At 37.0% G+C, this 14,116-nt stretch overlaps 1 protein-coding gene across 3 annotated transcripts in view; it reads right to left on the reverse strand.

Annotated features, from left to right (window-relative positions):
- The window catches only part of edar (ectodysplasin A receptor), a 36,761-nt gene extending 23,433 nt beyond the window's left edge, over window positions 1–13,328 (reverse strand). Inside the window, exons 1-3 of one of the 3 annotated variants that reach the window (XM_020712811.2) lie at window positions 12,772–13,328; window positions 11,344–11,578; window positions 785–850 (exon numbers count right to left, since the gene is read on the reverse strand). In XM_020712811.2, the coding sequence (XP_020568470.1) occupies window positions 785–841 (57 nt within the window). In that variant the 5' untranslated portion in view covers window positions 842–850; window positions 11,344–11,578; window positions 12,772–13,328. 3 annotated transcript variants of the gene reach the window in all.
- Between the last annotated feature and the right edge of the window lie 788 nt (window positions 13,329–14,116).

A 14,116-nucleotide genomic window follows, 5' to 3' on the forward strand; every position in this document is an offset into this window, starting at 1 on the left:
GAAAAAAAACAAAAAGAAAACATGTTCAGTTTATGGGTCTTCATTGGCATATCTATCCAGAATTCATGCATGTTTTAAGTCGGAAAGTTTATCAAAGTAAGACTAAAAAAAGAAAAAGAGATTTTTTTTTTTAAATTACTTTTTTTTTCAACATTAATTGAAGTTCTGACTCTCATCTCTTAATTTTTCCAGTTTAGCCCCAAGTAGTGTCTGTCATTTCCTATATCCTGAATGTTTCCTGTATTTTTAGTTGAGTTAACAGGACAGTTAACCCACTCCAAGTCACTGGAAAGCAAATAAATCCTGCAGTACATCCTCTGAATTTCTTCATCATCCTCCTTTTTCAAAGCTGAGTAAACAAACTGTCTGTCAGAGTAATTTATCATACCAGCTGCACACAACCAGCTGTGTCAAAGCACTTCAAAAAAATTCACTTTGGGGCTATAAATGCAACTGACATTTCTGCACACAAGCAATTGTAACAGTGGGACATGATTTAGCGTAATTCTTGCTTTTTGAGAGCTGCAGTGTGTCCCTGCATTTAAAGAAAGAATATGAGACAAAAATACTGTTACATTTAAGCCAGTGGTTTTTAACAAAACATTCTTTGATTTTACAGGGATTTTTTGCCCTCTGTAACATTTTAAGGTTTTATTCAAGTTGCTTACACAAAATGTCACAAAGTTTCTGAAATGTATTTTTGATTTTTGCAGTGATTGTAAGATGGAGAGAGAAAAAAATAGAATAATGGAAAAAAACGAGTACAGCAAGGAGAGTTCCTTACCAGTAATGAAGACAAAAACATGGATTTCTTCTGACCTCTTCTTTTCCACATTTTCATTTCCTTTCCCTGCTGGGGCAGAAGAAAATGGTCAATTTCAAAACTTAAAGCCCAATAAACACACAAACATTTCTTCTCTTCAGTCTGGCAAGGCAAACTTCTGTTAAACATCAGTGAAGTTATGAATCTGTTCTTGCCAACTGTCGTTGAGGGGAAATGTTGTGCATGTGTGTGGCTCCAGTGAGTTCAGTGCACCATTAGTATCACATCACTGCCAATAAACCAGGAACAGTGGTAAACACCCTGTGGCATTCTTCTGACTTATAAGTGTGAAGTGTGAGAACAAACCACCACAGGCTAATCTTTGCTTTTATCAAGTTTACCACTGTAACTACATTTCAACATAAGACTCTTTCTTTTGTCACATATGTTTTGTGAGACATTTGTTATGAACTCTCATTTTTACTGCAATGAAATGGACTAGTTTTTGTTAAATGTGTCCCACAAACCGTGGCTAAGAAATGGACTTAAGATACATAATATAAACAACTCAAAAATCACCATTTAAACTTTCTGAGCATTTTAGTCCATTAGGTAAAACCACAAAGTAACAGTTTGACTTCAGGACTGAAACTTTTTTAACAACCAAGTGAATTTCAGCATCGGAAAGTTAACTGAGTAACCACTAGGCTTGTAACACTAAATAAGTCTCTCCCCTTTTCTTTCACAACATTTTTTCTAATTTTATTGTATATTTAACACATTTGCAGCTTAGACCTTTTTAACTTTAGTGGCAAGAAATAGATTTTTTGGAAAACTACTAATTTTTATGAAATGCTGTTTTCTATTCCTATTTCTATTTTCATATGAATTACAAAAGTTGTCTTTGAAATGACAGATGACTTTAATCCATTTAGTTGCACTTACACCTTTGCTAAATATGTTCAAACATCTTTGAAATTTGTTTGTTTCAACTGTTTGACTACGTTTCAGAAAAGACCCGTTTGATTCTTTTTAACGGTCATTAGGGACAACCCGGTAACACAATTTGCAGCTGCAGTTGAATTCATCAACATCAATGTCTGTTTTTGTCCATATACATCTCATTTAACACAGACAGCAGGCTTCCCCTTTGCATTGTTTTAATTTTTTGCAAAGACATGGCAAAGACAAGATTGTGTTTTATTGTAATCTATTAATTTGTAAAGACTCAATATACCTTTCCCATTGCAGGTATAATGCCTTTGGTTTAGATTTACATCAAATTCACAAATCAAAAAAACCTGGAAGATATTAATGCTAACAAACAACTTTGTTTGATTACTGTTAAATAAGTCACCAAATATGTCGTAACCTCTTAGTACAGCTGATCCATCACTGGACCTTCTATGTCATATGTTGTTTTTTTTTTGTTTTTTTTAACAATATAATATATCTGTTAAACATACTAGAGAAGATCTCAGTTCTGCTTTGCTTCTATTGACAAAAGCCTGTGGTTCATTGTTCACAATAGCCTTTAATCAGAAAGGGATCCCAAACCTACATAGAAAATAATTACTGCAAACATTGTTCTTGTTTTTTTAATCAAAAACAACAACAACAACAACAAAAAACATCTGTTAAGATTCTATTTAAGATAAGATTGGGGCTTGAATTAGCACAATATTTGAGTGTGATTTTCTTTTACGTGTAGCTGTCCTTGAACCCAATTAGTTTACTTTAAAAACAGCTGAAGTCTACATCCATCTTAACTTGTTGAAAGCATCAAAGTGTGAGTCTGCGTTTGAGACACGAAAAGGAAAAAGTCACAATTATCTGCAATCCAAGGTCAAAAATGCCTCTGAACCGCAGATTTTACTCATCCATGTCGCAGACTTCAGTCTTCTGATCTTTGGCGAAGGAGAATTCTCCAGCCCAGGCATTTCATCTTGCTTAATTACACTATCCACACCCACACAAACATGCACACCCACACACAAACACCAGCACATGGACATACAGTTTATAAATGCACACAGCATTCATTTTTAAAAGCAAAATAAGCCTAATTGTGCAAAACACTGTGGTAAGACCACAACCGGTACGTACTATGTGTCTGTGTGTGTTTTTAAGTCTGCCTAAGAGATAAAAGGCTTGATGGTGTTTTTTTTTCTTCCTTTCTTTTTGAAATCAGGAAATGAATAACTGCCAAATGGCTGTGGACCCCTTGAGGCTATTCATTATGGGGTTAAAGTGATGTACGCACAAACCCCCTTGCACACAAACACATCCACCAGTGCTGTTGCGTTTGAAGACTTCTGGTGTCTTCTGACAATCTGTTTTACCTCTTTCAACCCTGTCTCTCTAACCTCAGCCTTCTCTGTTGGGACAGGTCTGATATGAAAGTAAGCCTCAGACTCCAGCTCCCTAAGGGGCATTAATCTTCTAAAGATTGTATAATCTCTGATAAATAACTACTCTGTGTTTGGCTGTATCTGTATCTAGCAGACTGCATGTCTTACATAGGGACAGCCGATGATCCAGACAGCTCCGACTTCTGTTTCCTCTTACTGTTTTATTCATCAGCTACATGTCCTCAAATGTTTGACCTTTGTTTGGATGGCAGCAAAAGAAATTCGTAATGTAATATGCCTCATATCAACAAAAATACATTTCAATTCTATAAAATTAAAAAAACATATTCCAAAAACAAAAAATGAAAACTCTTCATCCTCATCTAATGGAAATCAGCCAGTCTGAAACCAGTTTTTTTTTTTCTTAAAGCTTTCACTTTCAGACTTTGAAAAAAAGATAACAGTATTAGTGTATTTCACAGTTTTTCACTACATTTGCTTCATGGGGGAAAATGTTAATGTTAAATCCTTACGTCATTTAGTAGCGTGGTCAAAAGGAAGTTCACATAAATTAACTTTTAGGTGTTTCGACTCGTCTTTATGGTAAAAGTAGGCACTGTTTTGGGTGTTTTCACAATAGGATGGGCTCAAAGACTTTGTTCAGTTAAGATGGAAAAAATGTACAGGCTGCCATTTGCTTCTGGTTGTTTTTGAAGGGACAGAAGCCGCTCATTTGGAGGGGGAACCAACTAACACCAGCTCTGATGGAAAGAAAAGATTTTTTTTAAAGGAAAGGGGTTTGTCCTCTTAGTCCTCTAACAATGAAAGAAGAAAAAAAATCTGTCACCTTTTGCTAGACCGCAATTACCAACAAAAAACTTTTTTGGTGATTCTTGCTTCTGTACAGCTTACTATCGGGAGGAAAAAAAGTTCTGCAGCGACAAACCAGAAGCTGACTCTTCTTCCAATCAGCAGCAGAAATATTACCCAATTTAAAACATTAGGTAATAAAACATATAAAGAGGCAGCAGTTTGACCGCACACTGTAACGATAAATAATGTCAACATTTTTTTTTTTGCTGAATCTGCTTTTCCAAGCATTTTATTGAAAGCTTTGGTAACTTCACCTGCTCAAAAATCAATGGCAAAATGTAACGTTGCTTGCAGAAGCTGATCTTGGGTTGAATTTTCCTCATTTTAGGGGTTACATAAGAGAATTCCCTTTTTTTACGAGCTGATGAGTGTGTGTGCCTGGTGAATTTGGATGCCTTCCATGTTTTGATAGCCTTGTACCACTGCGCTCTCTTCCGGATGGATTATGTGGGGAAATAGCTTTTAACAATCACCGTCCAACTCAGTAAAGGATATTTATTACAGCGTTGACTACTCAATTAAGTATTAGGCCAATTAGTGGCCAGGGAACGCAGCCAAGAAGCAGAGCAATGTAGATAGTGATGAATGCGGTTGAAGTACAGTTTGTGGTCTTTTGAAAAGCTTTTTCTAACTGATGACAATCACATTAACAGCATACAGATTTAAGACCTTTTTTTTTTGTCATCTTGAATTCTGATGTTTTTGAAAGACCCATTTCCATTAAATGTCTCTTTTGATTTTTGGAACATTTTCCTTCTTGTCTTTAAAAGTGACATTTAAAACAAACACTTATGGTAACACTAGTGAAGCAATAATGCAGACAGACTTTAATACATCGTTTTAGTTTGTCCTGTTTTTATTTTACTCCAAATAAGTCTTTGGATTGTGCCATAGGGTCACAGAAAATCAAGTAAATAAATAAATACATTGAGGAGGAAGGGGAAAAAAACTAAAGCGGATATGATTATAATTATCTAAAACTATTGTCAACATGTACTTCCTGTCTTTTCAGAGATGTTCAATTTTAGTTCTAGAGAGTTTTTTACTAATGTATTAGATGCATATTTGGTTTTGGTTTCTGTTTTTTGTTCCATCTTGTTTTATCTTACATGATTTATTTTTTTATATAATCGTTCCTCTATAGACATACGGCTTCAATTTTAGTTGAAGCTGTATGTCTGTTTAAGAACGATTGATGTAGAAAGCAAAAAAAGCAATAAACTGAACTTTATTCTTTATTATTAAAGACATCTCCAAGACTCTTTTTTTTTTAATTCTGAATTATTCTTTGAATTCTCAAATGGTCAGAAATGAGAAAACCTCTAGGAGAACAGGTGAAATGTCTTCAATAATTAAAGATAAGGTCAAGTTAACTGCATTTTCATCTTCCACTTCAACAGAATCAACCTGGATGAATGAACATCTGCACAGACACTGTGTACAGGTGCATCAGTATTTATGTAGGGGAAAAAAATACCATATTTAGCTTAAAACATTTAAGCTGGTGCAGATAGAATCATTACAGTTAAATCAATTGTAATCTGGGAAATTCAATGGGGAAGTGAATTGACAAACTATATCATCTCATTTTATTCTAAAGTTTGACGGACAACAATTGTGGACTGCAAACTACTGCAGGTTATGCTTTAGATAAGTTACAAAAAATGTCACACCGTTGGTTTCTTTGTGTTTGTGTTTTGCCATAACACAATATCAAATGGTAGTGTGCACCTGCAAATACCACTGCCTCCGACAGATGAGAAAATCATGTCATTATCATCTCTTGATGTCTGTCTGGGAGTAATTTTTAAACTATTAAGCCATCCACTCTATACACCTTTAATTAATGTGCCTAGCACTAAGTAAAAGTGTAGAAGACACAAATTATAGTCTGGGAAAATGATAAAAGTGAAAAACTTCTGTGAGGTGGCTGCATAAAAGATAAAAAGTTTGGATTTTCCCAACAGTTTTGTTTCTTTGCTCTCTTATTTAAAGCTAAACCTTGTGAAAAACCAACAATGGCGAGCCAAGTTTTTAAAAATTGTACCTACATTTTCTGTGTAATTCCGACAGAAAACCATGAGAATAATTACTACAAAAATACAGCAGTAATTGCAAGTATTTGTTTATACTAGTTCAGCTCAACGACATACAATAAAGCAATAATAATTTATCAACCCACATACACTTTCACAGCCAAATGCATAAATGCATCTACACATTTTAAACCAACTTAGTGAACTAGGTCATTGTTCTGTCAATGTATGAGCTCAAACTGTCTATTTTTTTCTGATGATATGGAGGAGGAATGCACTGTTGGCACTCTTTTTTTAGGAAGCTGGAGATTAAATGCATAGAAGGTGCTGGTGGCCTGTCATTCACAACAGACCAACCGCTTTTACCTAACGAAGCTCGCTGATTGCAGACAGATCCAAAGGGAGAAAGGTCTGTGTATGTTTCTGCAAGGCTCTCTTTAGCTTTTGAAGGCATAAATTGGTCCCACAGGAAGTCAAAATCACTCAGCAAAGTAGCCACCAAGGCTCACATGAGGAACTAAATGAGCTAGAAATAAATACATCTGATTAGTTAGATGACTACCATCGAAGTTTGATGTGAAAATAAACCTATAACTAAAGAGGTTTCTAACTTTGGAGACAGACCCAAACCTCAGACAACAGCAGCCCCCCTCAACCCCTGCCTCCACCAGGATAAACACCATCTTACTCCAACTTTATGACCCATAACAGTGAACTGAGTCTTCACAGGAGCATCCGAAAAGCACAACTTCTTATTTTCACTAACAAAGCAGTCTAAAGACGCACCAAAAGCAGCGACACTTCATTCCTTCATCTTGATTAATGAGAATGTTTTTCTCTAGGAGAACAAAAACTCTGCCTCTAACAATTTTAGTTCTTTTCATATGAAAAAGTGTGTCTTTGCTTAAGAGTAAATGAGGTTTTTCATCTCTCTTCATCTTATGATTGCTTTAATTACAGGCTTACTGTCAGCTTCCCACTCTGTGTGCCGGAGAAACAAAGTCTTAAGGGGCATGAAAAAAAATGCTGCAAATACCTGCACACAATCTCTCCTATCACACACCTATGGCAGTTCAAGTCAGTCAGCATGCTCTTTGATTTTCTGCCTGCCGGTGATCTGTCTTTCATCGTCTGCTCTCCTTGATCCCTTGTTCCCCTCTTTAACTTTCCTGGAGCAGAACGTCTATCTCTCTGTCTCTGCGTCTGTCTCTGTTTATTCTGTATTGACAATAAGTTGGAAGGCCAATCTGCAAGCTGGAATTCATCTGTGTGTTTAATTCCTGCTAACTGACTAACAGCCAGGATAAAGCAATAGGAAGAAAATGAATATTTCTTTGCTAAGAACCTGTCATTTTCTTTTTAAATCTAATAAATGAAGTGCTGTGTAAAAATGATCAGTGTGTCAACAATAGTGGATAAACCTCTAAAGTTAGCTTTGTCAAAACTGATAAATAAAATAACGTACTGGAAACTTTTAAACTCGTAAAAAATTTATTTTGACCAAATTTACTTTACTTCACTTTTTTACTCCATTTATCAAACCTTAATGAAGAAATAAAGATGTGCATTTTAACAGTTTTTTAAAGCAAAAAGTTTGCTGAAGTTGCTTCCAAACGAGTGCCTTGAATCATTTTTCCCCCGCACATTTCTCCCTGGGATTCCCACAATGCAATGGTTAAAACAGATGCATTTAAAAACGCTGTACACCTCATTTTGTTTCTATGGGTACTTTGAGACCAAAAAAGTCCAGCATTACTCAGTTCAACTGGAAGGGGAATGCCAAAACCCCTTCCTTTGTGTTTTTTCACTTTGCACTTTTACAGATCAGATTGGAACAAACTTTCTAGGCACAACACACAGTAATAACAGTTGGTTATTGGGGGGGGGGGGGGGGGGGGGGGGGTGATATTGCCTCAAGCAAGTTCTGACCCAAAAGAGAAAAAATTGAATAAAAAAAGTAAGAAAAAGTAGTAAAATGCTATCTGCTCCCTTTATATTGCATGCCAGGCAACAAAACATTAGACCTTTTTCTTCATTTGTATGTATTCTTACCTGTTTCAAAAGTGTTTTTTTTTTAAATCATTTTTAGTCAAGTAACATGAATGCTAGCCTGAAGGTCAAAAAGAGGTCCAAGATAGAGACTCACATCTTTGTTCCATCACCCAACCAGTCAGTTGTTCTACAGCTTTCCTTATTAATCAGTGATTTATTTATCTCTTTAAAAACATTGAAAACAAAAATTAAAATAAATAAGAGAATTAAGAGCTCTGTGTGCTTTCTACCAATTTGCAACACCAGCTTAAGTCTGTTCAGATATTTAAGCCCCATATCAAGCTGGACTATGGCAAAATTGATGTCTACCCAGCAGCAAAGCCTTCACCAACACCACCTATAAAATGAAGCTGGCATAATTGACATAGATATTAGGAATTGCAAGATGTTTTTTAAGTGCTAACTAGGAGAGACTGTGCAACTCGTCAAATATATATATATTAGGCCTGCACAATATACTGCAAATTTATCGTTATCGCAATATCCAGCTCTGCAATATGCATATCCCAAAAGACAATAAATAAATCGTAAACCTTAAATGTGTTAAAACAATCTTATGGCAGCTTGAAGCATTTAACGAATCAAATAAATCCCTTCATGCATTTGACCAATCGGATGGACGTCTTCACCTTTTAGACCAATTGGATGGAGACCTGTTATGTTAGATGTTTGTCTCCTATGTCGTCGAGGGTCATTAGGAGTATAATTTTTAAACTGTTGCAATGAAATGGGAATGATGTTTTTGGTTGTTTTGCTATTGCTTTATATACCGCAAATTATACCGTTATCGCAATATTAATCTCAAATATCGCATATCGCGATTTTTCCTCATATCGTGCAGCCCTAATATATATTTATTTTGTAAAGGCACATTAGTAAAGCCATGACTATTATGATTATGCTGTTTTGTGGAAAAATGAAAGAAAAACGGTGGTTTTCCTAGGATATTATTTCTTCAGAGCGGCAGGAATTCATGAAAAATTTGCTTCTGAGTTGTGGGCGGAACAATTAGCACGGAGCGACCCCGCCCCCATTCCCCTCTCAGTTGCTGAAAGCTTGGAGCAAAGACCTTGTGGCCCGCTCGGCATTTTTCTACGCCCTTTTTAAATGGAATTTTTTCGTTAGCTCCTGATTTACAACTATATGAATAAAGAAACACTGAAAAAATGGAAGTTTGAGCATAATTTTCTATATATATGTAATTCCATCATCAGGAAAATGCCACAAAAACATGTTAAGATCACCAAAAACACAACATTCATCAGTGTTTCTTTAAATTCTCAGATCTAGAGAAGCTGTAGAAGGTTTTGTAAATATAGACATTTTAAAAAAGAAGTTTGTTATAGTCAAGGAATTTTATTTCATTTTAGCTACATATTTATATAGAATTTCATTCTGACAAAAATTGCAAACAAAATGAATAACTTTGTGTGACTTTCTAAGCCTACAAGTTCTGTTTAGAAGACTTACTTAATCTGAAATCACAGACCTACAGAGAAGTAAAAACCCTTTATTACCTTTGTTGTGTATTTGCTCATAATAAAATAGAAAGGCCATAAAAAGCCTTTAAAAATGTGTCCTTTAAAACGGGCTCTGATAAGCAGAGTTGAAAATATATGGCTTAAAATAGAGTCGAATCCCTACAACATGTCACTATCATTTTACATTTTAATTGTTTTCCAGTAATCCTCAATTTGGGATGCAATCTTTTAAATGTTTTTTAATATTCTGCAAGCCGTGTCTGTTTCAATCTGTTCCTAGCTTTTGCTCCATAAATCTGCAGCAAATTTACAAAAGATACAACTTTGAGGGCAATTGTGCTTGTTTCATATGGTCTGTTTCAACCGCCCTTGATCTGACAGTAACAATAAATTATTCCCTAGCTCGATGTAAAGCGTTTAAATAGCTTCTACAAATAAACTCTATGATTTGTTAAGATGAAATTTCCTCCTATATGTGTGAGGCATACCTTTCAATCCCATTAGGCCTCTGGAGCTTTCACAAAACTCTCTACAGCGTTAAAGGGGCATAATGTGTTGGATCAAAATCAGCTGGTGTTCTGCATAAATCTCACCATTAACTTTCACAAGAATCCTTTCTTCCTCCTATGAAATCACTCCAAAATAAATAGAGCTTTGTGTGAAATGAAATACCAAGAAAAGCTAAGTGACAGAGCGACGAGTAAGTAAACAAATTATCGCTTCACTTCATTTCAGTTTAGGATGATCATGACCACAGGCAACAGGTTTGTTAGTTTTTCTACCTTCATCCCTTTAATCCCCAGAAACCATATTAACGTCTCTTGAAGACAAGCTACACGCCCTCCTGTTTCTTCTCAGCGCTTCCTTTTGCTTTTCTACCTGTAAACATGAAAGCTTCAGTGGCAGCAGAGACAGGCTGCGCTGGGGGCTGCAGGGGGAGTCAGAGAGACAGGGGGATAGAGACGGATTGATTTCCACCTCCAGCAGCTCTAGTTCAAAGACAGCCAGCAGACTTCAGAGGCGCGGCAGGACCCAGCATGTCCACAACCGGGCCCACTTGCCTGTCTGCGGGCAGGACTTCCCCCCAGGGCCGGGACAGCCAGGCGGCACCAAGAAAACAATTATGCAGACAGGGGAAGAAGGTGTGCAAGGGTCAGAAGTGCACGCCAATGCAGGAGAAGAAAGCAAACCAACCTAAACACATTTTAGCCTTTTCTTTGCCTTTATTAATACTAATTTAAAGCCGAAATTTAAAAGAAATAACTTGACTGTAAAGTAGAGTCAGTGCATTATTGCAGTTAGGATTATAAATCACTACAGTTTGTGACGCCTTAACCATAAAGCAAGAGATGTGAAAATTATGCTCCCACCTTGGGCTACAACCTTTGCACCAACACGCACTGATACTTCTGAATTATTTAGGGACGCTTCCTTCACACACCACACTGAAAGATTTATTTTATAGGGATCATTCATGCAAATCAAAACTCTTAAAACTTTATTTTTAGTATTATCTGCTCTGTGTCTAATGCAAATGAATACTAAACTGTTTTTTAAAATTACTGATTGAAAAAAAAGTTCTATAGAATTAAACAAGGGAAATGTTGTGCTGAAATTTAAGTTATTGTCATCCACAAACTAAGAACCACACACTAGTACTTTATAGAACAAAATGTTGTTGTTTTTTACAGTTATAATCAATGTTTTTATTTTATTTTATTTTTTTCAAGAGCTGCAAAGACTTGCAACAACCACAATGCATGCATTCCTCCGGTTGGAGCTCTTACCTGTGGGTGGAGGGGGTTGGTTGCAGATCCTTTGGTGCAGCTCCTTTGCAGAGTCAGCGGATGGGCGCCTGCTCCTATGGTCACCGCTCAGTCTCTGACCCGGCGTTCCTGTAGCATCCCCAAACGGACCGGCAAGTCTCAAAGGTTCAACTTCACACAATCTAAGTTGTGTCTCAGCCTCCGTTTGGACGCATGTCGGTGTGTCTGCAGGCTCCTCCTTGAAGTTTTCTCCGCCCTGGAAGACAAACTGATTAAAGCGTCCCAGGTAAACTCTGTCAAAAAAAAAAAAAAAAAAGTTTGCAGAGCCTGACTCGACCACGCCATCTAGTGTTTGCAGGCATGCAATAAAATGTAGTGGAGGAGCCAAAGCATGCAAACTGCTGGAAATGGTTAGTGGAGTTCTATGTATGTTTTTTAAATAAAATATTTGCAAAAACAAATATGTATGTGTGTATGTAAATATCACATCCACTCACTCTCACACCCACATCTATGGACAATTTAGAGTTGCCAATTGACCTATGAAGCATGTTTTTGGACGGTAGGAGGAAGCCTGAGTCCCCAGAGAGAACCCATGCCTGCACAGGGAGAACATGCAAACTCCACACCGAAGGGTCCCCCCACTGATGTTCCGGTTCAGGTCCCCCAGCCAGGACTTGAACCAGGGGCCTTTGTGCTGTGAGGCAAAAGCCCTAACCACTGCGCCACCGTGCAGCCCATGTGTTGAAATGTATTTTTTTAAATAAAATATAAACGTTTTCATCTTCAGAACAGTGGATTTATAAATGGTCATCACGAAACGCTCATATGAAATCGATGATGTAATATTCACCGTTTTAAAGAAAAAAAGTAGTGAGCATGATGTTCGGATTGCTTTTAAAATCCAGGGCATGACATAGTCCAGGACTATATAGTTTTTTAGCAGTTAGGGATTAGGGTGGGAATTCAAACATAGCCATGGTCATGACAACCTGTTCTAGCATCAAAATGGGGAAGAAAGGTGATTGAGGTGACTTTGAACGCTGCCTGGATGTTGGTGCCAGACGGGCTGTTCTGAGTACATCAGAAACTTCTCATTTAGTTTAGGATGTCCTAATAACAACCCAGTCCTACTACTGTTTGGGCTCTTTATACAAATACCCCACACCCATTCTCACAAACACTTACATCCACAAAAATTTCTGTGAAGCAAAACCCCAGCTGAGTGGTGCATTGGGTCTGAACTGAACTAAAGCTTGGACTTTACTCTTCCTCTTCCTTTTTTCCAGTCTGCTCTTTCCTCCTTTCCCAGTTGCAGGAAGAATGAGATAAAAGGCAAGCTTTGAATACAGTCTTGTAATAACCCTAGATCTCTGACATTCCCTTTCCCTATCATTTTTTTTTTTCATTTTTTTGTTAATCAGTGGTCATCATCTGTTCTACACTCACCTGTTCTTCTATCTCCATCCTTTGTACTTTCATCCAGGTCTTCATCCCCCTTCTCACTAGAAGCGCATTGATGTGGATTCTGCTTCCTGACCAAAGAAAAAGGATAAGAAGAGGGGATAAAGAGCGGATGAAGAGAGGATAACAAGAAAGAGTAATGAGTTCTGCTGAGAGAATGATTGCAGCTCTGTTACAGACTGGACAAAAACACATATTAAGTTAAACCTGTATTTACTGTAATATATGGTGCAGTGTAAAAATTTACCTCCAGCTGGAGCTCCAGCTATTAGGAAATTGACACTTGGGACTTTTTTTGGAGTCATTATGTATAACATATTTTGTAGCAATTAGATGAAGCAGTAGTTAAGTGAATAACTTTGTATCAGAGGAGGAATTTTTGCCCGTTCTTTGCAGCATTGAAGAGATTAGTGGATGGTTCAAGGTAACTGCAGACCAAGCTCAGATCATAACCCTTTACCACTGTTAAGTAGAGAGGGGGAATATGGGCTGATTGTATTTAAAAAACATTTTTCCATCTATTTTTCTCCTTGACATTCTGTCAGATCACATCTAAATGTTTCAAACATTTTTTTTTAGTAAAGTTACTGCTTATTAAGGTTGTGGATAATGACCTAAAAATCAAGATGTCTTTGTTAGTTCCATACGGCTACTGCAATCCATTCTTATGGAAGCAGAAAAGTAGACTTTAGATCTTGCAAAAATTCCCAGCATCTTTATTTTGCGAAGAAAAATCTGATGCATAATGACTTTTGTCTTTCTTTTTCATTCAGCGCCTTCAAACGTGGAGAACAGAACCTTTAGGTGCACATGCTCCTGATATGGTGTCAGCATATTCCAGTATTACACATAAAACCAGTGAACCAACCTCTTACAAGACGATATGACCTTGCTCTTACCTCTGTCTCAGCTTCTACCTCACATAGCCTGTCTGGGAACACACACACGGCCCTCTAACTAGCCTTCAGTGTGAAAGCAAGGAACCGGTTGCCATGGAAACTGTCGTGTCAGATAACCTACTTTTGCAAGTGCGAAAGACATTGGCTGATGAAAGAGCGAGAGGTGTAGCGTATAAGTAGAGGTGATGTGCTGGCGCTGTTCTTCCCTCTTACATACCTGTAGTTCTGATAAATCTGGACTGATTCAAGTCATGAAGATGCAGAACTAATAAACGTTGGTAAAGGTACTGATGTAAATATGGGTACTGATAGAAATGCATCAGAGTAGAGAAAGAGCTGCAAAAAGATGAGTGTTAATCCTGACAAACATTTCTCAAAGAGTTACAGACACAATATGAGCAAATGAAAATAAATAACAAGAAATGTTCTGG

Source organism: Oryzias latipes, chromosome 21 (genome assembly GCF_002234675.1).
Source record: "Oryzias latipes chromosome 21, ASM223467v1".
NCBI classification, from domain to species: Eukaryota; Metazoa; Chordata; class Actinopteri; order Beloniformes; family Adrianichthyidae; genus Oryzias; species Oryzias latipes.